Below are 27,945 nucleotides of genomic sequence, written 5' to 3' on the forward strand. Positions count from 1 at the left end.
TGGGGTGTGTGGATCAGGACTATGGTGGAGAAAGGGTTAATGTTCCCCTCCCACATAATGGTCATTGTGATAGATACCTTTACCTGAAAGGTAAAGTGTGCCATCAAGTCGGTTTCAGCTCCTGGCAACCACAGAGCTCTGTGGTTGTCTTTGGTAGAATACAGGAGGGGTTGACCATTGCCTCCTCCCGCACAGTATGAGATGATGCCTTTCAGCGTCTTGCTATATTGCTGCTGCCCAATATAGGTGTTTCCACAGGGGGATTCAAACCAGCAACTTCTGGCTTGCTAATCAAGTCATTTCCCCGCTGCACCACCAGAGAAAAATTAAGTGCATCGTTTCCAGTGATGCATTGAATGTAATGTGTAGTTTGGTCTTAATTCTCTAGTCTTTAATATGGCCGTGGAGATAGGCTTCAGGGGGTGAAATCTCAGAAGTATCCCAGAATACTTCTTATGAATATCTCAGAAGTATGCCAATGACACAATTAATGCCATGTGCCATTTGGTTTTAAGTTCCTAGTCCTCAATATGGCCATGAAGATGGGCTTCAGAGGGTGAAATCTCAGAAGTGTGCCAGAATAAGATTTCTGGGGTTAGGACAGGCATCCCCAAACTGCGGCCCTCCAGACGTTGCTGAACCACAGCTCCCAGCATCCCTAGACACAATTTTTTGTGGCTGGGTATGCTGGAAGTTGCAGTATGGGGATGCCTGGGTTAGGAGGCACCTGGGAAGCTGCTTCCTACTGAGTCAGACTCTTGGTCCATCTAGTTCAGTGTTGTCCACACTGGCTGGCAGCAGCTCTCCAAGGTTTCAGGCAAGAGTCTCTCCCAGCCCTACCTGGAGATGCTGCCAGGGATGGAACCTGGGACCTTCTGCATGCAAAGCAGATGCTCTGCCCCTGCCAATGGGTGAGGCTTGGATGCTCCGCAGACTTTCTTGTCCTCCCCATGAGTAGGAACTGTGGAATAATGGATGGGGCGGGAATCTGCTGGCATGTATGCAAGCAGACAAAACCAATTGGTGCCGGTTGGTTCCCCCAACTGTGTCTGGTGGCCGCTCCGGCGAAGGGGGAGTGGCGTGGGAGAGTCAAGGGTTAAACCCGCCTGCCTTCTTACACTGCGAGGGGGTCCCCATGGCTGCATTGCAAGGGCGGGGGGGGGGGAGTTATGCTTGGAGCACCAACATAATGCGCCATTTGGCCCTAGGACTACCTTGGCGCATCGCTCAGTGGCTGGAGGGCAGAATAATTGCATAGCTCTCGGGACTTGCATTGCAGTGCCGAGGGGTTGTTTTGGAGTGGGATGGGTTTGCTCGGCATTGAAACCAGATGCTCCGCGTTTGCAACAGGCTCGCCTCCTTTCCCCCCTTCCTGCTCCTGACTGCATGCTGACGTGCCTTTTACTTATCATTATTATTCATTCATTTATTCGATTTCTATACCACCCTTCCAAAAATGGCTCAGGGAAATAACAAACAACGATTTCTCTTTTCCTGTGGATTTCCCACTCCTGGTTTTACTCCACCTCAGGGCAACCACCCTGGGAGAGACATCGCCGGGTGACCTCCCCGACACTGTTAACATGGGGAGGCTGGAATGCACAGACAGCTCTCGTTCAGGAAGCAACTTCAGGAGATGCTCCCGCGGATGATGAGATCCACCAGACCCAGCCGCTATTTTCCGCTCATTCTCCCGCTGATGAAAAACCACAAGCACCTTAATAGTAAACAGTCTCTATCTATCCCTGGTCTCCTGGAGAGGCCACCTCAGAGGAAGTGTATTTTTTGCAGTGCATGTCACAGAGGGAAAGGCTGGCCTAAGATGGGCCTTTTGTTTTCTCTAGGTAGGGCTGGGAGAGACTCCTGCCTGAAACTTTGGAAAGCTGCTGCCAGTCAGTGTAGACAATGCTGAGCTAGATGGAGCAATAGTCTGACTCAGCAGATAGCAGCTTCCATTGTCCCTCTGACTTTCAAACCACTTAGAAGATGGGGCCGTAGTTCAGTGGTAGATCATCTGCTTTGCATGCAGAAGGTCCCAGATTCAATCACGGGCAGTACCACCAGGTAGGGCTGGGAGAGACTCCTGCCTGGAACCTCAGAGAGCTGCTGCCAGTCAGTGTAGGCAATATTGAGCAACACAGTCCAAGGGTCTGGCTCAGAAGGCAACCACATATGCTCATATGCAACATACATTGCTCAGCGGTACAGCTTGAGTGCAGAAGGTCCCAGGTGGTTCACTCCCTGGTAGCATCTCCAGGAAGGACTAGGAAAGATTCCTGCCTCGAGCCTTGGAGAGCCACTGCCAGTCAGTGTTGGAAGAGGTTGAACAAGTTCAGCCTTCCAGGTGTTTCTGGACTATAACTCCCATCATCTCCAGCCACAGTGGCCAATAGCCTGGGAGGATGGGAGTTTTTCGGCCAGCATCTGAAGTTGTGCAGTCCTGGTATAGATAATACTGAGATAGATAGACCAATGATCTCTCTTGGGAGGAGAGCTGGTCTTGAGGTAGCAAGCATGACTTGTCCCCTTAGCTAAGCAGGGTCTGCCTTGGTTGCATTTGAAAGGGAGACTAGAAGTTTGAGCACTGTAAGATATTCTCCTCAGGGGATGGAGCCACTCTGGGAAGAGCAGAAGAAGGTTCCAAGTTCCCTCCCTGGCTTTTCCAAGATAGGGCTGAGAGAGAGATTCCTGCCTGAAACCTGGGAGAAGCCGCTGCCAGTCTGTGTAGACAATACTGAGCTAGAGAGACCAATGGTCTGACTGAGTATATGGCAACTTCCTAGGTTCCTAGGACTTCATATAAGGCAGAGATTCCTGTGGTTTTTTGCCCAAACAGTTCAGGGCGACATGTACAGCTAGGCTCGCCAGCCCTTCAGATTTGGACTGGAGTCTCGAGGAATCAGTATCAACCCACAGGTGATTCTTGAAAGCAATCTTGGGAATGTAAATGGCTTGATGTTGCGAAAAAATAGTGGGAAATGAGGAGGGAATCTCCCAGAATATCAGTCGGAGCTGGTATCACAGTGGCTGTCCCTTTTACTCTTACAACGACCCTGTGATATGGACTAGGCTGAGGAAGTGCCCAATCCAGTGAGTGTGTGATCAAAGCAAGAACTGGGATTCACATCTTCCTGGCCAAGGTCCCACACTCTAGCTACTACACCGCACTGTCTCTCATGAGACAAGAGCTGTGTGTACAGTCCAAACGCTGTGCCTCTGAGATGCTGCAAAAGGAAACCTCTTGGGTCACACCCACTGACTTACTAGCACCCTAATAATAACGGCAATAAGCACTTGGGTCAGTGGCTGGCGTACTGCGCAACATTGCGCATGTTCAGGAATCGAAAATGTGCGCAGCCGCCAAGTGTGCTCTAGCACAATGACAAAACACACAGCTGTGCAACTGTGTTTGCACCATTTTTGCATGGGTGCAAGAATGCCCATTCCATTTCAAAACATGTGCAGAGTTGAGCAGTATATCAGCCAGTGGCACCATCCAGAATGAGCTGTGTCTTCGGAATCTCTATTCAAACAAGCGTGCCTACGTGAAAAGCAACACAGAGGCGAGCGGTGATGGCTACGCACGAAGATATTAAGCATTTCCAAAAAACTAGCAAAGGGTTCCTTACCTGGATGTTTGTGCAGCCACGTATGGTTTCCATACACCTGTACATTTAAAAAAGATATAGATTGGTATGAATGTGATACTGTGAGGCATACGTACTGAAGAGAAAATGCCAAGGAAAACAAAAATCTGTTGGAATGTTACCTGAAATAAAACCAGCAAAGACAGACAGCAGAACAGTGACAGCCTGTTCTGCATGGTCCCTTTTCTTGAAGTTGGAGAGTAAGGTGGACAAGCAAACTCCCATGAAATTTCACGTCCCCAAATGTTAACTTTCCGTGGTCACTTTGTACTCTTTGCGAAGGAGCATTCGTTGCACAGGTTCACATGACATCTGCTCCATCTGTTGGCAGGTGAAAAAAGCCTTCCCGGTTTCCAGTCGTGAATTCCTTCAAAGGGCTTCAGGTGCCAGTGAACACGTTCCGATAAACAGATTTGATGCCAGCCGTACCATTCCGAAGAAAGAATCCAGAGAGCTACCAAGTTCTGCCCCAAAGAGATCTTATTCCCAAATGGTCTCCGTCTGTCATTCGCTTTTTAGGATTGTCTTCCGAAGCTAGTTTGGGGTTTTGATCATGAATGAGCCACCAAACTCTCAAGCTCTCCTTGAGAACTGTGTTGGAATGAGTTGTGCTCTCTCCCCGTCCTGTCTGGCTGGCTTCAAGTTTACACCTCCATCCAGTTCTCTTTGGGTGGAGAGAATGTCAAAATGATCTCATGCTTTCTCCTCCAACTTGGTCCCATTCGAGGACTCTATTTATATCATGTTACCACCATCTCCTGTGCTGGGTCCTAACACCAGCCAGTTAGAAAGGAGGGAAATTTGCAAAAGTTGGGGTCAAATTCAGAAAAGAAAGAAACAGTTTAAGCAAATGCAGTCTGAGCAGGAACACACCAGTGCAAGCAATGCCTGGAACTTTTATAACATATAATTTAGGGCTGAGGACTGGCTCTTTGCAGGGCAGCTTACAAAAGGCTTCCACACAACGTTGTGCACATTTTTTCAATTACGATTCTTGCCAGTGTGCTATCCATGTGCATAGTGCTTGATGGAGAGTTGAGAGGACCGGCCCCTGCCCCGAGGAGGCTACAATCTAAAATTCCAAACAAGGAGACAACAGAGGAAGTAAAGGAAAATGAGTAAATGGGTGAAGAATGTCACATGTACTTAGGACTACTTACAGGAGAATAGCGGGGAATGCCAAAGGTTCCAGGGTTTTTCCAAAGTCTCTGGCCGGTCACTTGGCCAGTCACTTCTCTCTCAGCCTAGCCTACTTCACAGGGTTGTTGTGAAAGAGAAACTCAAGTATGTAGTGCACCGCTCTGGGCTCCTTGGAGGAAGAGCGGGATATAAATGTAAAAATAAATTAATAATAATAATAATAATAATAATAAGTGGGTTTTGCTGGCCTTGTGGTAGCAAGCATGAATTGTCCCCTTTGCTAAGCAGGATCTGCCCTAGTTTGCATTTGTATGGGAGACTACATGTATGAGCCCTATCCCCATTGGGGAGCGGGGACATAGCTCAGTGGAAGAGAATCTTCATATTTGCTTGCAGAAGGTCCTAGGTTCAGTACCTGGCAGCATCTCTAGATAGGCCTGGGAGAGACTCCCGCCTGTAACCTTGGAGAGCTACTGCCAGTCAGTGTAGGCAATACTGAGCTAGATGGAGCAATTGTCTGACTCAGTATAAGGCAGCTTCTGATGTTCCTAGGTACTGGAAGACAGTAAGAGAGGTTTCATCCTGCAGGCACTCTGGGAGAGATTTCCAGGATTTATTTCTGAGTACACACTCTGTTCATAAGGCCAAGCTTGAAGAGGTCAACCACATAGGCACCAATCGTTGCTGTTTACCCAGGACGAACATGTCTTAGACCAAGTCAGACTAGCGGTCCATTTAGCTCATTATTGTCTACATGGACTGCCAGGGACTTGCCAAGGTTTCAGGCAGGAATCTTCCCCAGGCCTTCCTGGAGACACCAAGCAGTGACTCTGGGACCTTCTCAGGGGTGTAGCTATAATTGAGCAGATGGGCTCAAAGAACCTGGGGGGGGGGGCAGCTCCCAGGGGGGCAGCTTCCGGGGGCCCCCCAGCTCCACCCTTCCCTATTTTCTTCATTATCTCATTCAGAAGGACCTCCGGGGAGAGGGGCAAGCACGGGTCCCCTCTCCCCTAGCTATGCCCCTGGACCATTTCTCTGCCAGTGAGCAATAGATGTGAAGATTCTTGATCTCCAGTGCTGGTTTGTTTCCAGACTCTCCCGCCCCCCTCAGTGCTGCGTGGGTGTTTTCGGAGCCTGGCCATGCCCCCTGTGCATCTCACGCACAAGGCCAAGCTCCGAAAGCGCTCGGACCGTTGCTCCTCTGCACACGCCACAGAGGACAAAGGCAAAGCTCTCCCCGCTGCTGCGGTCCCAGGTGGGACACGGTGCCGGTAGGTGCCAGTACTCAGTACTGATGCATACCGTCATCCGAAAAGCACTACTTATACCCGGTCAGAACTTTGGTCCCTCATGATCAGTACAGTCGACTCAGACTGGAAAAAGCTTTCCAGGGTGTCCCACAAGGGTCTTTCTTTCCTGGTCTTGTGGTAGCAAGCATGACTTGTCCCCTTAGCTAAGCAGAGTCTGCCCTGGTTGCCTATGAATGGGAGACTACATGTGAATACTGTAAGATATTCCATTTAGGGGATGGAGCTGTTCTGGGAAGAGCATCTAGGTCCCAAGTTCCCTCCCTGGCAGCATCTCCAAGACGGGGTTGAGAGAGACTCCTGTCTGCAACCTTGGAGAAGCCGCTGCCAGTCTGTGAAGACAATACTGAGCTAGATAGACCAATGGTCTGACTCAGTATATGGCAGCTTCCTATGTTCCTATGTTTCCTGGGCCTACCTGGAGATTGAACCTGCAGACCTTTTGCATGCAAAGCAGATGCTCTCCCACTGAACTAGGGCCCCTGGTAAAACAGGATCCTAATTATGTCTTTCAAGGAGATGTTGTTGATGCTCGTTAAAGTTGGGTCAGTGTGTGGCTTAGAGTGTCATGTTTCCGCCCTCTCCCCTGCTCTCTAGAAGCACAATCGGACGGGCAGAGGGCCGATGCCGCTTGGCACAAATGCACGTCTCTGAGCAAATAATGCCAGCAAGCGGCTTCTCTCCCATTTCCCCCAACCTCATCTAGTGAATGTTGCCAAATGCATTAAGAGTGGCAACCATTCCCTAATAGAGACAGCCAGAGCCATTATGAGATTCATTCCACATGCCTGAGTGTGTGGTTTTTTAGGAAGAGGGAGAGAGTTACAGTCAGTTTATTAACCCCTCAGTGCCCCATTGCATGTGGGCTGTGTACAACTTGGACTTCACACACACAGAGACAGCCTCTTTGTGAATTCAAGTAGGATCCCTAGGTTGCCTGAGAGGCAATCCAGCAGGAGAACTGATCTCTGGCCACCTAAATCATTTGCAACGTGCTCCACCATCAGGAAGCAGGGAGAACTTCCACTTAAGAAAAGCCAAGGGAAGCAAATTACACCATACGGGGTGTTTTGTTTATTGCTTTGCTTTGCTGTCGTTTGCTTTTGGCAATTCCAGGGGTAATGGAATCGGGCATGTTACCACTTTTTCAGTGACAGCAGTCACAAGCCATTTTTCAAGTTGATGTTGCATATACACTCACTGGCAAAAGCTATAAGGTCATATTTTCATAAAAACCCTTAAATATTATAGATGTTGAGGCTATTCCCACGATCTCTGGAAAGCAGGCTAAGGGAGCTGAGCTCGCTTTCCAGGGATCATGGGAACCACCGGGCTCGCAGGCAAACCCAGTACTCCCAAGGCTTCTAGCCCATCAAATTCCCCCTACCCTTAACCTCATTAAGCACTCCGTCCACCTCATTTTTCTGCTCATGTGTCACTGCGGGAGGTGACCCCTGGACGGGAGGCTGCAAACAGCCTCCCGGGCTCGGAGGTTTCTCCAGGCTGCCCCAAGCACTCGCAGGCTTTTTGATCATCTGCGGGGAGACTGGGCTAAGCCCGCTCTCCCTGCAGACCTGGAAGGAGCTCTTCTCGCCGATCGTGAGAAGAGCTTCAGTGTATGAATCATGTCGGGATCACAATCAGAAATGAGGTCCAAAAATTCTAATTCCATTACTGATGTCTTTTGCATGGCTCAGACAGTATCTATCATCTTTAAGGATTTTGTAAAAATATGGCCTTATAGTAGATCTTCTGCCAGTGGGTATATATAATGTCATTTGGAAATTTGCTTATGGCTACAGTCGTCGAAAAGATGGGAACTGATTCTGTTAGCCTTGGAATTCCCCTTTTGTTTAAATTGCCTGGAGGACTCTTTTTAAGGTAACCTAGAAGCATACAGAGAAATATCAGTATATTTCTACTGGGGAGAGGGCCTTTTTGGTGGTGGCACCCCATCTTGAAATAGCCTCCCCAGTGAGGCTCACCTCACTTTAAAAAAAATGTTTTTAAAATATTTTGGATTGCATTTTTGTTGTTGTTGTTGTTGTGATTTGTCTTATTTTATGTGTTTTTAATTGGATTGTTATGCAGTCACAGTGTAAGAGAACAATTTGTTAGCAGGCAACTAACAAATAAACATTTATTTTATTTATTGTTGTTGTTGTTGCCGCCAAAGATCAATGTGGATGGGGATGACAGTCAACTAACAAATTATTAATTATTAGTATCATTAGTATAATTGTTAATAATAATAATAAAGCCAAATGTCATGGTGGATGGAGATGACGAGCATTGTAGTCCAACAACATCTGGCAAGCCAAATTTGAGAACTCCTGACAGAAGTTGAATGGCAAAAATATTCCATAAAAAGTCCCTTAAGTGGCACAGCGGGGAAATGCTTGACTAATAAGCAGAAGGATGCCAGTTCGCATACCCACTGGTACTATATAGCAGCGGTATAGGAAGATGCTGAAAGGCATCTGAAGAGGCACCTTTTACCGTGGTGATTCTCTTTATTTAGCAGGGGGAGAGCAACTGGCCCTATCCACCCCCAGCACAGTATCTCCAGTGACCGTTGCTGGTGTCTGTCTTATGTTTCTTTTAAGATTGTGAGCCCTTTGGGGATAGGGATCCGTCTTCTTTATTTATTATTTCTCTGTGTAAACCGCCCTGAGCTATTTTTGGAAGGGCGGTATAGAAATCGAAATCATCATCATCATCATCATCATCATCATCTCATACTGCGCAGGAGGCGGCAATGGTAAACCCCTCCTGTATTCTACCAAAGACAACCACAGGGCTCTGTGGGCACCAGGAGTCAAAACTGACTTGACGGCACACTTTACCTTTACCTCCTTATAAGCTGAGAACATTTCAACCAGCCCTAGATCTGGGTCATCCCTAGAGCTCCCATGGTCTGATAGTAGGAGAGCTGGTCTTATGGTAGCAAGCTCGACTTGTCCCCCTAGCTAAGCAGGGTCTGCCCTGGTTGCATATGAATGGGAGAATTGATGTGTGAGCACTATAAGAGATTCCCCTCAGGGGATGGAGCTGCTCTGGGAAGAGCACCTGCATGCAGAAGGTTCCAAGTTAACAATAAATAAAGTTCCCTCCCTGGCAGCATCTCCAAGATAGGGCTGGGAGAGATTCCTGCCTGCAACCTTGGAGAAGTCCTTGCCAGTCTGTGTAGACAATACTGAGCTAGATGGACCAATGGTCTGACTCAGTATAAGGCAGCTTCCTATGTCCCCAAGAGCATGGAGTTGGCCCAGTTGGAAATTTCAGAATATTTTAGCCAGGTTGTTAATTAGCTGTGTGAGTTAGCAATAGAGCCTCCTGGTCAGGAAGAAGTCTACCTCTGAATAGCAGTGGACAATCAGGACATCCTGAATCCCTGAGGACGATCAGGAAAGGGCTAAGCATTCAAACCCTGCTTGCGGGCTTCCTAGAAATATCTGCTTTGCCAGTGTGGGAAACCCGATGTTGGAGTACATGGACATTTGGTCTGATCTACCTTCTCCTTAGAAAAACTCTTCTTTGATGGTAGAATGTTTGGGAAACGCTGTGATTCTAGGAATTCTCCTTCATTTTAAATTATTCTTAGTAACTTTTTCAGCCTGAACACCTGAAAGGAAATTCTTTTCTCTTCCTTTTTCCTTATGGGTGACAAGTTTGGTATGCAAATCCCTCAATTCCTCATAATTTATGCAAGGTAAATTGAAACAGTGTGTGTGTGTGTGTGTGTGTGTGTGTGTGTGTGTGTGTGAGAGAGAGAGAGAGAGAGAGAGAGAGAGAGAGAGAGAGAGAGAGAGAGAGAGAGACTCTGTTGCCTTAAAAATTAAACATATGGATTGTGAGCTAACACTATGAAACTTCAGGCTTTGCTTCCAGAACTCTGTGTTCACACCGGACTCCTTCCAAAAGATTTTAGCACTGAGGATGCCAGCAAATTAGCTAATTTTCATAAGCTGACAAAAGGCACACCAGGAAAAGAGTAAGATTCCAAAGTGGGGGGAAAGAGAGACCCCTCCCATTTGGATTGCATAAAGGCAGCTGAAAAGCATATAAGTTATATTTCATGTCATGGATGGAGGAATTTCTAATACAGCTTACTTAAACCTGTGTTTATTGGAATTGCCTACCTCTTGGTGAAGTAGTCCAAACCAGTAAAATACATCAATGCAACTGAAATATTTAATGAACATTATAGGAAAGAGCAATTTAACACAAATCCTTTGCACTTCTGGCTCTTAAAATTTCATTACAAATGACCCAATTCCCCCGCCCCCCATCTACCAAAGCTTTGAGATCCAAAGGCGAACGGATGAAAAACTAGTCCAAATCTATTTCTAAATAAGTAATGGAGATTATTAACGGGTAAAATAGAGTTGATCCCGGCAGGGGGGAAGGGGGATTCTGAAATCCACATATAATTGATGTGAGTAATAGCTTTAATGGGGGTTTTTTCTGCCTTAAGTTGCAAAACCTCAAGGGAGGTACAAGCAAGCAAGTTCTTACTAATTTCTGTTTGAAGAAATGTCAAAATAAAAAATAAAGTAGAAATAATTGAACCTAGAAGACGTGGGGAAGCCCACAAAAAGTGGGCTGGACACACTTACATGGGAGTAAATCCCACGGAACTCAGTGGGTCTTATTTTTGAGTAGACGTGCTTAGGATCATAGAATGTCAAAATTGGAAGGCACCTTCAAGATCATCTAGTCCAGCCCTCTCTTCAGTACAGGAAAATGCATCCCAGTTTGTGAATGTCAGTAAAATAATAAATGTATCAAGGACAGGCATGAGACTCGTATTTGGGTCTGCCCACCTATTAAGATAACCAGGGGAGGCTTTGCAAGCCCACCCTAATGGGGAAGCATCTGCTGGGCACATGTGACAGGGCCTTTTCCGTGGTGGTGTCCAGACCTCTGGAACTCCCTCCCTCAGGAAGTTAGTGGTTTCATCCTTTTTGGCCCTCTGGTGTCTAGCTAAGCCCTGCTCGAGTGTTCTTTCAAGACTAGATGATGCTAGAGTCAATTTCCAGAAATCATCCTTCCTTTGTTAGTTCTTACAGTGTGTGTTTACTGTATAGACAGACAGATAGATTACAGGTTGTAGCTTTGACAGCTTTTCTGGTGAAAAGTGGCCTAGAAATTAGAAGGCGTGCATGGGTGTGTGGTGGGGGTACCAGAAAATAAGGACATGTGGATCGTGCAAATGTTTTGAAAAGCATTCTATCTTGGGTCCCCCAATGATGTTGGACTACAACTCCCATCATGCCCTGCCACAGGGGATGATGGGCACTGTAGTCCAACATCATGAGGCGGGGGCAAGACAGAGAACCCCTGATTTAAGGTCTTCCTTTGCCTCCCGTTCCTATGCATCCCTACCCAAACTCTTCTCTGAGGCATGATGGGGATGAGATGACCTGTCCTGTACTCCATGCAAGGATTCCCACACCCTTCTGTTTGCTCTCTGCCCCATAACCTGCTGTGGGGCTCTTGTGCCCCACGCCCAAGAGAAAAGCAACCTCAGGGGAAAGTGCTGTTTGAATTCAGGACGGATGGTGGAGCTCCCTGAGCTCCCTGCTGCTTCACGGCTGGAGTGGTGCACTGAAGCAGAAGCACGGCTAGGGAGGCTCCATGAGAAACAGAGGGGCGGGGAGGGAGACCCTCACATTTGTTAACATTTAGCCATCCAGCTGTGTCAACGTAATAGAGAGCCGGGTTAACCCCTTGCTTGCCAGGGCGGCAAGAACGAACAATCCTGGAGTCTATGCATGCCAGTGATAACATAGCTATACCCTCCCATGTTTAACAGATGAAATTTCACAGGAGGAGTAGGGACAAGCTTATAACCTGGGGGCCTGATAAATCTCAGGCTCCAGGGAGCCATGGCACCTGGAAATTTAATTGTCGTGTGAGCCACCTAATGGTGCAGTTGGGAAGTAACTTGCTTAGGGAGCAGGAGGTTGCCGGTTCGAATCCCTGCTGGTATGTTTCTCAGACTATGGGAAAGACCTATATTGGGCAGCAGCAATACAGGAAGATGCTGAAAGGCATCATCTCATGCTGTGTGGGAGATGGCAATGGGAAACCCCTCCTGTATTCTACCAAAAAAAAAACCAACCACAGGGCTCTGTGGTCACCAGGAGTTGACACCAACTCGACGGCACAACTTTACTTTACTAAGAATATTCAGAATATTCAGAAACTAAGATGTTAAGAAGTAGAGTATTTTATGAAATTGTGATTCATCCTAGGCAGCCCTGACATTGTAGAGCTGGAAAGTGCGGAAGAGGGTAACCAAAATGATCATAGATAGGCCTGGAGCACCTTCTCTATGAAGTCAGGCTACAGCATCTGGGGCTTTTTTGTTTGGGAAAGAGGTGACTACAGCGAGACATGATAGAGGTGGATACAGTTATGCATGGAGTACAAGTGGTTGCCAGGAGCTGACCCCAACTCGATGGCACACTTCACACTTTTACAGAGAGTGGACAGAGATAATTTTTTCTCCCTCTCTCACAACACTAGAACCAGGGGACAACCCATGAAACTGAAGGCCAGGAAATGCAGGACCAACAAAAAAGGAAGTACTTTCTCATACAGCGCATAATTAATCTATGGCACTTTCTACCATGGGCGAATATGTCCACTAGCTTGAATGGCTTTAAGCAGGGCTTAGACAAATTCATGGAGGACAGGTTTATCCATGGCTACTAGTCGTCTTGATGGCTATAGGCCACCTCTAGCCTCAAAGGCAAGATGCCTCCAAATGCCGGTTGCAGGGGAGCAACAGCAGGAGAGAAGGCAAGCCCTCACCCCCTGCCTGTGGGCTTCCCAGAGGCATCTGGTGGGCCACTGTGGGAAACAAGATGCTGGACAAGATAAGCCTTGGGCCTGATCCAGCAGGGCTGTTTTTATGCTTCTGTTCCAAGGATATTACTTCCAAAGATATGATAAAGAGAAGTCCATTTATCCTCCTCAATATCCATCCTTAAGTCTGGTAATTTTGCCCAGGGTCCATTGTCTGGCGCCTAAATCTCGAGGCTTGCTCCTAAGTCCAAAGAGCATTTGTCAAGTTCTGTGACCCCTCCTATCTTTATAAAAAGGATCACTGTCCAAGCCCATTCCACCCACCCACCCGCAATACTGCAGAATGCTGTTGAAGACTCTGCTCTGCTTAGGAACCTAGAAAGCTGCCTTCTACCGAGTCAGATCACGGGACCATCTAGCTCAACATTGTCTACACTGGCTGGCAGCAAATTTCCAAGACGTCAAGGAGGAATCTTTCGCCACCCTTTCTGGAGATGTCAGGGAGTGAATCTGGGACCTTCTGCGTACCAAGCAGATGCTCTGCCACTGAGCTACAGCCCCATCCGTCTTGCAGTAGACTCACATGCCATCACCATCCAAATGCAAACCAAGGAAGTCCCTGCTTAGCAAGAGGGGCCATTCATGCTTGCTACAGCAAGACCAGCTCTCCTCCCTGAGGAGTGTGTATAATATCCTTCTGGTATATATACCAGGCCTGGTCAATCTACAGATTTCCTATCAGTTGCAAGGGGGGTGATATTTTGGAAGGGCAGTATACAAATCAAATAAACAAATATTTCACACTACGATTTCACGCCTCCTGCTTGAGCAGCAGGTGGAGGCTGCGGCCAGAAGTGCTTTTGCCCAGCTTCATCTGGTTCACCAATTATGCTCTTACCTTGATCGGCAGGTATTAATGACAGTAGTGACCCATGCCCTTGTTATCTCCCGCCTAGACTATTGTAACACCCTCTATCTAGGGTTACTTTTGAGGACGATCGGGAAGCTGCAGTGGGTCCAGAATGCAGCGGCTCACCAACTCATGGGTGCCAGAAAATATGACGGGGTAACACCTCTCCTGCAGTCATTGCACTGGTTGCCTATTTGCTTCCGAGCTCAATTTAAGGTCCTGGTTTTGACCTTCAAAGCCTTGCGGGGTTTGGCACCTGTCTACCTACAGACCCACCCCTCCCATCCAGTTACATCCCGTCCGGTTAGATCATCTCAGATGGCCCTTCTGTCGGTCCCTGATTTCCAAGAGGTTCGGGGCGCTAGGACCCGTGAAAGGGCCTTTTTGGTTGCTGCCCCGCTCCTTGGGAACTCTCTCCCCCTACAGATCTGGCTAGCCCCTTCCTTACCGATCTTCAAATCGCTACTGAAGACCTTTCTTTTTTGCCAGGCTTTTGCCCTGTCGTTTATTTTTCTGTTCTTTGGTAGTTACCTTAGTTTTTAATTTAGAATGGAATTTTTAATGTTGCCTGTTTTCATGCTGTTGTGAACCGCCCGGAGTCTTCGGAGTGGGCGGTATATTCAACGTCTCTAATAAATAAATAATAAATGAATGCTATTTGTTTCTAGGCCAGAGTGGAGTTCAGCCTGTAATTCCCCTCGGGCTTCTGAGGGTCCCCTTCTGCACACCTTCCCGATGGTGGTAACAATGGACATTTTGCGCACACACAGCAACAGGCAGGAGGCTGAGCTTCTACCTGGCACTAGCTGCAGATTACTCCTCCATAATCCACTCCCTCCCCTGCCCTCCTTTTACTGCTTGTTGCCACCTTGACATAAAACAGCACCGTTAAGCTTTAATCATCATCATAAACCTTGGTAAAATATATCCCGCACTGCAAGCTTTAATAAAATATATTCTATCAAAAATCCACTGCTAGCAAGCTGGTGGGAAACCCATTTTACAGAGTTCTAAAATGGGTTATTGTTACAATTTCCTCTCTCCTCCTATAAACCTGGAGTGCTTCACCATCATGGATCTGATGGTATGAATCCAGTAGAAAAGGGAGAGGTGGGGGTGGTGGATTCCAATGAGAACTCTCTGGGTTTTACTGTAAATGTTCCCTTTTTTCCCCCTTTACGATCATATACTGGCATTTCATTCTCCGCAGTGGCTATAAAATGTGGAATAGGGCAATTTCGTGTAACCCCATAGATGACAAATTCATGTTGCTGGACCTGCCCGCTCTGAATGTCTATGACACAAGGCTGCTAATATTCTAATGCCTTTACACAAATCTATAGTGTGGACACATCTGGAGTAGTGTGTACAATTCAGGGTCACCGTATCTCCAAAAGGTTATTATAGAACTGGAAATGGAGCAGAAGATTGCAACCAAGATGAACAGAGGCCTAGAGCAACTTTCTTATAAGGCAAGGCTACGACATCGGGGGCTTTTTAGTTTAGAAAAAAAAGTGACCAAGGAAAGACACGATAGAGGTCTATAAAATCATGCATGGTGTGGAGAGAGGGGACAGAGAGAGGTTCTTCTCCCTCTCTCGCAACACTAGAACCAGGGGCCCTCCTTAGAAACTAATTGCCCAGAAATCTAGGACCAATAGAAGGAAGAGGTTTTTCACACCGCACATAATTAAACTGTGGAATTCTCTGCCACAGGATGGGGTGATGACCACTAGCTTGGATGGCTTTAAAAGGGGTTTGGACAAATACATGGAAGACAGGGCTATCAACGGCTACTAGTCCGGTGGCTATAAGCCACCTCCACCTCCAGCCTGTAAATAAATAAATTGTCCTTCTACAGTTTGAACTGACTTCCCAAAGTGTTTCAGACGCTGCCCTCGAGCATGACTGACTCTACCCACTTTAGCAAACCTCGGCATTTCGAAAGTGGCGACATGAGGGCAGATCTTACGAAACCACACACACAACACAATCGCATTAACATAACCAGCTAGAAATTCTCTCTGCTTCTCTCCTGCTACATAATGTATTTGCCAAAAAGTCATCACCTCGTGTTGCTTCTCTGGCATCACGACAGCAGCCTCAGATGTCGGTAATTAGAAAAACGCTTTCACTAGAGCATGCATCGGCTTTTGGAGTTCGTGTTGACGTGCTTTGTTTCCTGTTGCGGCTTCCTTCCGTGCCCTGCTGCCCTTTGAGGTGAAGACGAGCCCAAGGGATAAAATAAAATACAATCAAAATTCAATCAAATAAGGCACAGTCGGCAGCCCTGCAAATTAATTCCACCGTTCAGACTTGACGGAATGGAATAGAAACACACACGTACGTAAGTACGTCCGTCCGTGAAGGCTTCTTTGGCATTTTCGCCAGTGCTGAAGAGGCAAGCCACTTGTCAGTGTACATCTGAGAAGAAACTGAAAAGCTGCTTGCCTCTGCAACACCACAAGCTGAAGAAACAACAGAGCAGGAAAATGGAACCAAGCAGACAGTATGAGATTGGGAGAGGGGGGAAAGCAAGCAAGTGGCTAGGTACTTAAAAGCAAGGGTGGCTCCAGAGGAGGCAGGGTATAAGCCCCGTACCTGCCCCCAAATGCTGTTTCAGAAACGGGGCACACAGATTGACCATCCATAAAAGCACTGCACCTCTTCTGTAAAGTAAAGTAAAGTAAAGTGTGCTGTCGAGTCGGTTTCGACTCCAGGTGACCCCAGAGCCCTGTGGTTGTCTTTGGTAGAATACAGGAGGGGTTGACCATTGCCTCCTCCCACGCAGTATGAGATGATGCCTTTCAGCAGCTTCCTATAATGCTGCTGCCCAATATAGGAGTTTCCCATAGTCTGGGCAACATACCAGCTGAGGTTCGAACCGGCAACCTCTGGCTTGATAATCAAGTCATTTCCTCGCTGCACCATTAGGTGGCTGGGCCTCTTCTGTGCCCGCCTAAAAAATAAATAAATTCTGGTGCTGCCACTGCTTGAGAGATTCCGGCCCCTGACCCACAGCCCCCCTTTTAATAATTAAACTCAATCATACCCCCCCCCCCTTTTTTTTTACAGTTTCTAATATTATTAAAATGCAACACCTTTGAAGGTGGCCACAGCAAAGAGTTTGGTGAGGCCAGGAGCTTTCTCAAACCATTCTCCACTGCTGAGTTTCCTTTCTGGAAGAGGTCATGGAGGAGGGAGGCAGCTGGTGAGATTCGGGGCTCTGAGCCATTCATTGGGGGCCCATACTCCATGGTCCACCTGTTAATGACGCCCCGGGAAACCAGAGATATTTCCAAGCATCTCCATGTGGTGAACACCCAGCGATTCACCAAGAACAGCAAATCAAAATAAAGGAGAGCTGGTCTTGTGGTAGCAAGCGTGACTTGTCCCCTTAGCTAAGCAGGGTCTGCCCTGGTTGCATATGAATGGGAGACTTGATGTGTCAGCACTGGAAGATATTCCCCTTAGGAGATGAGGTCACTCTGGGAAGTGCAGAAGGTCCCAAGTTCCCTCCCTGGCAGCTTCTCCAAGATAGGGCTGAGAGAGATTCCTGCCTGCAACCTTGGAGAAGCCACTGCCAGTCTGGGTAGACAATACTGAGCTAGATGGACCAAGGGTCTGACTCAGTATATGGCAGCTTCCTATGTATGTTCCTAACTTCTCAGTAACCATTGTCAACTTTATTTATATACTGGTTTCCCATACAAAATATGCTGAAGGTGATTTACAGCAAAGAAATGGACAAAATTCAAGTTTAAATAGATAAATGGCACTGACAGAATAAGAAGTTTCTTTAAAAAAACAAGTTATCCTTTAAAAGATCATATAAACCAATAATGAACATAACCAAATGGCAAAATAAATAAGAACCCATTCAAGAGACCAAAATAACTCAACTCATAATTACCAAACTGTAACATTTCAAGACAACTCAATTAGTGTTAAAATATTCCATAAGTGATTTTATAGTGCCACCATAAGAATCTGCAAAATAATATTGCAAATGCAACCTTCCCATTACATGAATACCATGATTAAAAATATATATTAATTGAACACAGTATTAACCAAATACAATTCAAGACAAAAACAAAGCAGTGCAAACGTTCAGTCATAGAGACTAACACGGCCACAGAGCAATTTCCCCAAAAAGTCTCATTGAAATTACCATGATTTTAGTCAGGGCTAAATTGTCCCACTGATTTCAATGGAGCTTCATCATAACTAGCTTGATCTGAACCCTGCCCACAGGAAGCACAGATATAAATGGATCGGAGCTAAACTGTCGAGAAGTCTGGCTAAACCAGGGCCAGCCACAGAGGTTGACAGCATCAGAGGCAACATATGAGGGCCTCAGGGCTCCCAGAAGCAGAGGAGAGCGAGTATCGAGTATCGTGGTTGTCAACGTGAATTTTCCTCTTTGCTAAGAAGGGCCAACCCTGGTTTGCATTGGGATGGGAAACTGCATACAGTATGAGCAAGTTGGCTTTGGGGTTGCATTGTTTTAGTCAGCCCTGGATTTTCGAGCCCTTCCTTAGAGCGCTGTCCTCTCGGCACTTCGGGCCCACTCCATGGAGACTTGGAAGATAAGCTTGCATCAAGGAACCCCTCCGTGAATTGCTGAGTGGATGCCTGGTGCCATCTCCCAAGCTTCCGCTATGCTATGCAGACATCTCTCTCTTCTTGAACGCCAGTGAAGACGGCAGCCTTGAAGATGGTTCCCGGGGGAATTGTGGCGCAAAGCTAATTTGAGGCGGCACACTGTGCATCGAAGAAAAGCAAGCGGCCTCTCCATTATTCAAATATGTTAAGCTAACAGCAAATATACGGCACCAACTACGTCGGGGGAAAGCAGCTAATTAAAATGTAATTCAGTTTTGCAAGATGCCTCCAAATCTCAAGTGGATTGGGCTCCCTTCCTGCGTGACTGTGGAGCTGAACTTCCCAGCACTGGAACTTTCTGCAGAGACTTGCGAAATGTCTGCCTGCGGGGATCCTTGCTTTGGGTTCTTGCCGTGGAAGGCCCCAGGAGCGTGTGGGTGGGTGGATGTGTCCGTGTATAGGCTCGCGCATGCGCAACCAAGACGCCCACAAAACCAGATTCGGTATGACAGAAAGCAGAATGCTGTATCCGATTTTGCAGTCAAGGTGAAAAAGCTTTGACATTTTTAACCGCCGCGATGGATCACTGCAGCATTTCCAAGAGGCAGACCATGGCAATTTCAAGGTCTCTTCTGACAGCTCCATTCTGAAGACGTTGCTTGCTGCACATCTCTGTTACCCAAACTCTAGTTTGTGAGTTTATCACCACCTCCACACCTTAGCTCTCTGATTTCCCTAGCTCATTATATTCTCAGTGCTGGGTGCACAGGGAGACCTGGAAGATGACATTTTCCCAGGACACCCGACATTTCATGCACCAGAGACGAAAGGAAGAGGGACTTCCTTATGACTTGTCAAATATGACTTGTCCCCTTAGCTAAGCAGGCTGCATATGAATGGGAGACTTGATGTGTGAGCACTGCAAGAGATTCCCCTCAGGGGATGGAGCTGCTCTGGGAAGAGCAGAAGGTTCCAAGTTCCTTCCCTGGCTTCTCCAAGATAGAGCTGACAGAGATTCCTTCCTGCAACCTTGGAGAAGCTGCTGCCAGCCTGTGTAGACAATACTGAGCTAGATGGACCAATGGTCTGACTCAGTATATGGCAGCTTCCTATGATCCTAACCAGATTGCACGTGCATTAAACATAAGATGTTAAGCTCAGGACTCCCAACAATCTTAATGTTTTGATCAGGGTACCTTTTCTGAGCAGTGGCAAGGGATGTACATTCCCTAAGCATTATTTTATTGTATTTATTACATTTTAGATCCCGCTCTTCCTCTAAGGAGCCCAGAGCGGTGGCTGAATGGGGATTTGAACTCGGGACTCCCTGGTCCTAGTCCAGCACTCTAACCACTACACCACACCACCTCTCTCATGATAAGTGAACATTGATGCTGCTAAGAAGGAAGAGTCTCTCTTGCTGGTCCCGACGTCCTACTTACATGCGTCACACTCTCTTCCCTGCTGCTTCTCCTTCTGCTTGTTTGGATGCTTCAGATCAAGCTCTTTATTAAATGTAATTGTGCTCAATTTGTTCTATTAATTACACAAAGCTGGATGGCAGCCAGACCTTGCCAGAGCAGCTCATCTGGGGATAGGGCCGCAGCTCAATGGTGGAGCAGCGGCTTTGCATGCAGGAGGCCCCAGGTTCCCTCACTGGCAGCATCTCCAGGTAGGGCTGGGAGAGAGTCCTGCCTAAAACCTTGGAGAGCTGCTGCCAGCCAGTGTGGACAACACTGGACCAAGGGTCTGATTCAGTAGAAGGCAGCTTCCTATGTAACCTCTGATCCCTTACTCAGGAGAAGGCCTATAGCTCAGAGGTAGAGCATCTGCTTCCCATGCAGAAGGCCCCAGGTTCAATAATTGGCAGCATCTCCGGGGAGGGCTGGGGAAGAGCGTTCACTAAAAGCTTGGAGAGCAGCTGATCTTGTGGTAAGCAAAGTCAAGTGTGCCAGTCAAGTCGGTGTCAACTCCTGGCGCCCACAGAGCCCTGTGGTTGTCTTTGGTAAAATACAGGAGGGGTTTCCCATTGCCTCCTCCCATGCAGTATGAAATGATGATGCCTTTTAGCATCTTCCTATATGGCTGCTGCCTGATATAGGTGTACTGGGGAGATCTGAACCGGCAACCTTCTGCTGGTTAGTCAAGCATTTCCCCGCTGTGCCACTTAAGGTGACTGGTCTTGTGGTAGCAAGCATGAGTTGTCCCCTTTGCGAAGCAGGATCTGCAGTGGTTTGTATGTGAATGGGTGACATGTTTGAGCACTGTAAGATATTCCCCTTGGGGGATGGGGCCGCTCTGGGCAGAGTATCTGCATAACTACATGCAGAAAGTTCCAAGTTCCCTCCCTGGCATCTCCAAGATAGGGTTGAGAGGGACTCCTGCCTGCAAGCTTGGAGAAGCTTGCTGCTGTCGACACGAGGGTTGAGAAATGTTGTCTTCCAGCGGTTAACAGAAAGCTGTCGACGTGCTTTATAGTCCAAGCTGATAACTCTCGGCTGGCAGGGAGTCGAGGCTTATCAGCCCTCTGCAAGAGGCGTTTACTACTCCTGATAGTTTCCAGCTGTGCGCTTCTCCTTGTGACATGCCTTTGCTGTGGAGTCTGTGGGGGTTGCCTGCACAGCTCATCTTCTAGTCTGTCCGTCGCTGTCTCTGCTGCCTCAGACTGCTCTGAAACATCCGTCGGACCTTCCTCAGCCGTCTCTTGGGAACTGACAGCCGGGCTCTGCCCGTCAGGCAACCCTGCATCGGCTGAAAGGCTGTCAGCTTCCCCTTCCTCCTCGCTATCTGAGATTGAGGGCATGACAACACCACGCTGGCTCTCTAGCTCAGTATTGTCTACACACACTGGCAGCGGTTGCAGGCAGGAATCTCTCTCAGCCCCATGATGGAGATGCCAGGGAGGGAACTTGGAACAAGCATGCAGGCACTCTCTCCAGAGCTGCCCCATCCCCTAAGGGGAATATCTTACAGCACTCACACACAGTCTCCCATTCAAATGCAAACCAGGGTGCACCCTGCTTAGCTAAAGGGGCAATTCATTCTTGCTACCTCAAGACCAGCTCTCCTCCCTCTGCAGGAAGCCTTGAATGCACTCCATAAAGACCTTGGAAACCAGTGCTAAGAACAGGAGAGTAGTGTAGCTTGTTGGTGGATCGTTTCAAGCTACTGCTTTGTTGCACGCTCAATATATACACATATCTTCCAAAGCTGATTTTGTTTCACAGCACAATAGGAAACGGTGACCAAGCATAAATGGGCATTCACTCCCATTGTGATGTGCCAGCAACCGTACAATGCTTGCAAGTGGAGATGATTAGAGAGGAAAGCAGGACAAAGGGGTCTGGAATAGAACATGACACACACAGGGCTGCACAGCCCATACTAGGAATGTGAAGAAGTGCTTCCCTCAGCAGTTGTTTCACCTGCCCACAGAGTTAGTTAGGCTAGAGTGGCGCTGCCCAGAAGAGCTGGGCTGGCTAGAGGGGTGCTGCCCAGCTTCTGCAGAGATGGGTGAGCAGGGAAGGGGGAGGTTGTTGGAGATGCAGCTCCCGAAGGCAACTCTTTGCATCAGCAATACTATTGACTACTAGAGGCATTAATTATTATTATTTAATGTATATACTGCCTGACTCCAAAGGCTCTAGACGGTTCACAAAAATAAACACAACAAAAGCAAAAGACAACAAACCATTAAAGCAATTTAAAACATTCAAAGATTACTAAACGCCTGAGTTTTTTTTAAAATGTGTCTTAAGGGCTCTTTTGAAGGCTGGTAAAACCACAAACAACTATAGGGAGCGCATTCCACAGCCCTGGAGCAACTACAGAGAAGGCCCGTTCTAGTCACTGCCAGACAAGCTGGCGGCATGTGGAGACGGACCTCTCTCGATGACCTCCATGTGCAGTGGGGATCATGCAGAAGAAGGCACTCTCCCAGGTAACTCAGTCCTAAGCCATTTAGAGCTTTGAAGGTAATAACCAGCACCTTAGGGTAGAGGACGGGAATCCCCTCTGATCACTCTGCATCTCTGTCCGATTCCCCTCTGCTAGACCATTATAGAGAGAAATTTCTTTCTCTCACCCAAGAGACAGACATCCATCTTCTTCTTCCTTCCCCCCCCCCCCATGCAGGCAGCAGCTAGGCATGCAGGCTCTCTATTAGATGCATTTCCAAAATAAATCTCTTCATTTTGAACCTTAATTCCATGTCTCCAGCTACACTTAATGAGCAGTGGTCTTCTCTCCCGTGCACATCCGCTGCAGGTGGGGCAGGTAAGGGATCTAGCCCCTCCAAAGAGCAGGCTGCTTCCCAGCCAGCACACGTGGGGGGACTCCCTCAGGGACATCCCCCTCCCTTATTTCACTATAGGTGTGCCCCTGATAATACTATATTTCCTGTTAGGAAGCCAAGTTCTGCCAACCAGAGTAAGACACAGAATGGCAGCTCGGGGGCAGACCCAGTTTCCTGCTGCACCCCATGAGGCCTCCTTCCAGGGCCCAGAGACATTTGTCCTCCTCTTGTTGCATTATAGGCATGCCCCTGATAATACTATATTTCCTATTAGAATGCCAAGTTCTGCCAAACAGAGCGAGGTGGGGCAGTGAGGGCCTCCCCATCAGCCTGGACCAGGGCAACAGCAATTGGGCTCCTCCTCTCCCGGAACAACCTCTATCCACAGCTATTCCAGCCAACAAATATATAACTTTCAGGGGCATGGCAAGGCTCAAGTGGACCCTCTGATGCCTTCCTCTTTCCTCCACTACTGCCCCCATGATTTTGCTGCAGAACTAGATGGACACGGTGAAAAATAAATTCTCAGCAAGACCTTGCTCTCACTGCTATGCTAATAAATTCATACACTCCCCACACTCATAGAAACATAGGGAGCTGCCTTCTATTGAGTCAGACCCTTGGTCTATCTAGTTCAGTGTTGTCTACACAGACTGGCAGCAGCTTCTCCAAAGTTGCGAGCAGGAGTCTTTCCCTGGCCTACTTTGAAGATGCCAAAGAGGGAACTTAGAACCTCAGATGCTCTTCCATCCAGATACTTTCCCATTCAAATGCAAACCAGAGTGGACTCTGCTTAGCAAAGGGGACAATTCATGCTTGCTGCCACAAGACCAGATCTCCTCCTCTAGTCAGGGGCCAGCAGCTTGTCAATTAGTCCGGAAGGAGAGAGCAAAGAGCAGGCTGTTTCCCAGCCAGCATACGTAGGAGGGCTCCCTCAGGGACCCAGGGACACCCCCCCCCCTTATTTCACTATAGGTATGCCCCTGATAATACTAGATTTCCTGTTAGAATGCCAAGTTCTGCCAACCAGAGCAAGACGCAAAATGGTGGCTCAGGAGACAGAACCAGTTTCCTGCCGCACCCCATGAGGCATACACCAGGATGCTCTGCTTGCACAAGCATAGATCTGCATCTGAGCCCCAGAATTGGGGACTGGAACAAAAAAAACCTCTATAACGGCCAGCAGAGCTGCACAAAGACCCATTCAAAGTCGGTCAATCGATACTCCTGTTTTAGAGGCGAGGCGCACAGAAGCAGGGAGAGAGACGTCGGTTAGCACAAGGCCAGCTGTGACCGAGAATCCCTTTTCCCCCCCTCCCCACTTGCAATTTTACTTGCTATCATGAAACAACCAGTAGTCAGAAAAACGTGCCCGTCTACTGTAAGTGGCCCAGAAGTCTATCAGATACAGAGCTACCTGCGGAGTACTGCCACATAGGGTATGAAGTCACACGTGTAACTTGACTCAAATGAGAAGCATCTGGATGTGAGCCAAACCGCAGCTCTTGCATGGATGCAGAGCACCACCATGTGGCTCTCGGCATGATGGGAATCTTTCTCTCTCAACCCTTCTCCCCAGCAACCATTTTGAAAGGTTTGCACCAGGCCCTGTATGCCGATGCTGCCTAACCGTGAATAGGAGTGACCCGCTTTAAGCACACCACAGGTAAACTGCATTGGGGAAGAAACTACTATGCCTGGTGGGGCAGCCCCAGCTAATGCCACGTTCTTCATAAACAAGGTCTCCCTCCCTCCCAGGGAAGCAGCAAGAAAGATGCAGGAGAATGACTGTGGTACATACGCCCCAAGGCATAGCAACAGAGGAAGCTGCCATATACGGAGTCAGACCATTGGTCTATCTAGCTCAGTATTGTCGTCACAGACTGGCAGCGGCTTCTCCAAGGTTGCAGGCAGGAATCTCTCTCAGCCTATCTTGGAGATGCTGCCAGGGAGGGAACTTGGAGCCTTCTGCTCTTCCCAGAGTGGCTCCATCCCCTGAGGGGAATATTTTGCAGTGCTCACACATCAAGGCAGGAGGTGAAGAGACAGACAGCAGTGTGGTGCAGTGGTTAGAGTCCCCCGTTTGGATCAGAGAGGCCTGATTCACTCCCCATTCAGCCATACAAACATAGGAAACTGCCATCTCCCGAGTCAGACCATTGGTGCATCTAGCTCAGTCTTGTCTACTCTGACTGGCAGCAGTTCTTCTTAGCCTGACCTGGAGATGCTGTCAGGGATCGAATCTAGGACCTTTCGCATGCTAAGCAGATGCTCTTCCACTGAGCTATAGCTCTACCGGGAGATACTAGGGATTGAATCTAAAAGACTGTCTGCAGGCAGAGCAAAGGCCTTGCCAGGGAGCTGTGGCCCAACCTCAAGGTGACTTTGGGCTGGTCACCATCGCTCAGACTAAGCCATCCTACAGCATGGTTGGAAAGATTTCTTAGGGGGTGGGCGAGAAAAGACTTCCATGGCCCTGAGGTCTGTAGGAGGTAAAGGTAAAGTGTGCCGTCGAGTCGGTGTCAACTCCTGGCGACCACAGAGCCCTGTGGTTTCCTTGGTAGAATACAGGAGGGGGTTACCATTGCCTCCTCCCGTGCAGTATGAGATGATGCCTTTGCCATTGTCACTGAAGTGAGCATCCATCTCTAGTACCTTCCTATATCGCTGCTGCCCGATATAGGTGACTACAGATATATATATTTATTAGGCACAGTCTAGGCAGATCCACCGGCAGGGATCCAAACTAACAGCCTCTTGTAAGCAAGCTGCTTCCCCATTGCATTAATTGTCTGCTTTGCTAAGCAGGGTCCACCTTTGTTTAAATTTGGATGGGTGACCACATGTGTTTTATGAAATTCCCCTTAAGGGAAGAGGTGATAGCTCAGTGGAAGAGCATCTAGGGCCCAGGTTCAATCCCTGATAGCATCTCCAAGTAGGGCTGGGAAAGACCCCTGCTTGCAACCCTGGGGAGCTAGATGGACCAATGGTCTGACTCTGTATAAGGCAGGTTCCTATGTTCCTAAATGCACTAACATAGATTATTATTATCATTATTATTACATTTATATCCCGCTCTTTCTCCAAGGAGCCCAGAGCAGTGTACTACATATTTACGTTTCTCCACACAACAACCCTGTGAAGTAGGTTAGGCTGAGAGAGAAGTGACTGGCCCAGAGTCGCCCAGCTAGTTTCATGGCTGAATGGGGATTTGAACTCGGGTCTCCCCAGTCCTAGTCCAGCACTCTAACCACTACACCATGCTGGCACCACGCATGGATATACAAATCCATGTGTGCAAATGTATATTTATCTTTTCAATTTTTACATTTCTATCCTGCCCTTCTTGCAAGGAACCCAGAGTAGGTGAACATGGTTGCATATCCCTACAATAAGCCTATGTGGAGAAACAGCCCTCTATTCATCCTAACCACTGTTCCCTCTAAGGCATGCACACATGTGCATGCTCACAAGCTTTTGGATGTCCGCTCAGTTCGTTTTAAATCCCGCTCAAGTTGAATCAGGATGGCCTCACTCTGAATTCACACACGCACACTGCCTTGCGCAGAACAAAACTCATTCCGCACAGAGATGAAAAAAAATTAGAGGGTCCACTCCTCCTAACTTTTTTACTGCCACCAAGTGGACTCTTGGTATGGCTGAATCCACTATAACAATCCTTCAAAAGCAAACAAAAGCAAACAAAAGCAGCAGGGGGGGGGGATGACTTGACTAGCAAGCCAGAAGTTGCCAGTTCAAATCCCCACTGGTATGTTTCCCAGACTAGGGGAAACACCTATATTGGGCAGCAGCGATATAGGAAGATTCTGAAAGGCATCATCTCACACTGCGCGGGAGGAGGCAATGGTCAACCCCTCCTGTATTCTACCAAAAGAAAACCACAGGGCTCTGTGGGCGCCAGGAGTCGACACCAACTCTTTACCTTTAGTACACTTTACCTTTAGTGTGGAAAGGCTTATAGGCATGCCATGGAGACAATCAACAAGCTTCTAATTTAAAAAGAAAGAAAGAAAATTTACTTTTAACAACAACAAAAACCCCAAATTCAAAACAGTTATTAAAAGAGCAAATCAGGGAAAATAAAAACTGGAGAAAATGCATCTACTATCTGACCCTATACTGGTCCCCCAACTCAAGAGTCTTCTGTGCTTTCTTGTCCTCTTCTGGCTTGCAGGGTGGTTCTGATTCGAGCACAGGTCTGGGGCTCAATCCAGCCTGGCTCTTCTTTTTAATTCTTAGTGATTTCAGCTGAGTTTCCCGCTCCAGCAGACTGTCTTCCAGGACTCTCTGTCTTCTTCAACCTTCAGCTCCGATTCCAAGTCTCTCTCCAGCCAACTCTCTCTCAGGACTGTGTTGACTTCGCTCACTTCCTCTCAAAACACTCCCAATATATACAGTTTCTCTGGCCCAAGAGTTTAAGCCATCCAATTAGAACCAACAAAAGTTCCCTCCATTCTTCCAAAAATCAACTGTCAAGATGCTAAACCAAAAGTGAAAACTACAAGAATGAACTTTTGATCCCGACAGCCTTCACCATGCACAGGGATTGGCAACCACAGAATCCTATTTACAATAATGAAATTTTGGAAATATAATATAATACATTGCATTTATCAGGGCTTATTTACAAGATGTTTGGGATGTTAACAATACAGGGGCTTATATACAGAAACCCAAGACGTCTAGGCCTCGTTCCTGCGGTAGGTTATAGGACAAGGATAAATCATTCAAGAGGAGAGCTGGTCTTGTGGTAGCAAGTAAGAGTTGTGCCCTTTGCTAAGCAGGGATCACCCTGGTTTGCATTTGAATGGGACACTATGTGAGCACTGTAAGATATTCCCTTTACGAGATGAGGCCCCTCTGGGGAGAGCATCTGCATTCTTACATGCAGAAGGTTCCAAGTTCCCTTCCTGGCATTTCTAAAATAGGGCTGAGAAGGAATCCTGCCTACAACCTTGGAGAAGTTGCTACCAATCTGTGTAGACAATACTAAGCTAGATGGACCAGTGGTCTGATTCAGTAAAAGGCAGCTAGTAAGAACTAATCAGCCTACTTCCCTTTCACTGTATCTACAACTGGACTAAATCTGGTTCACATCAAGGACAAGTTAGATCCCTTGCACCTCAAATGCTTATGCATCCGCCATCTTGGATAAGGTTGGATGGCATCATTACAAACTACACCACAGAGGTGTCCTTGTGT

The 27,945-nt window shown here is 47.6% G+C and overlaps 1 protein-coding gene across 6 annotated transcripts in view; it reads right to left on the reverse strand.

Moving 5' to 3' along the window:
* Nucleotides 1-4,339, reverse strand: part of ADGRD1 (adhesion G protein-coupled receptor D1) — a 218,311-nt gene extending 213,972 nt beyond the window's left edge. For all 6 annotated transcript variants that reach the window (XM_053280100.1, XM_053280102.1, XM_053280099.1 and 3 more), the window contains exons 1-2: nt 3,770-4,339; nt 3,630-3,666 (exon numbers count right to left, since the gene is read on the reverse strand). In XM_053280100.1, the coding sequence (XP_053136075.1) occupies nt 3,630-3,666; nt 3,770-3,823 (91 nt within the window). In that variant the 5' untranslated portion in view covers nt 3,824-4,339. The remainder of the gene's footprint in view (nt 1-3,629; nt 3,667-3,769) is intronic.
* Between the last annotated feature and the right edge of the window lie 23,606 nt (nt 4,340-27,945).

Source organism: Hemicordylus capensis, chromosome 15, assembly GCF_027244095.1.
Source record: "Hemicordylus capensis ecotype Gifberg chromosome 15, rHemCap1.1.pri, whole genome shotgun sequence".
Taxonomy (NCBI): Eukaryota; Metazoa; Chordata; class Lepidosauria; order Squamata; family Cordylidae; genus Hemicordylus; species Hemicordylus capensis.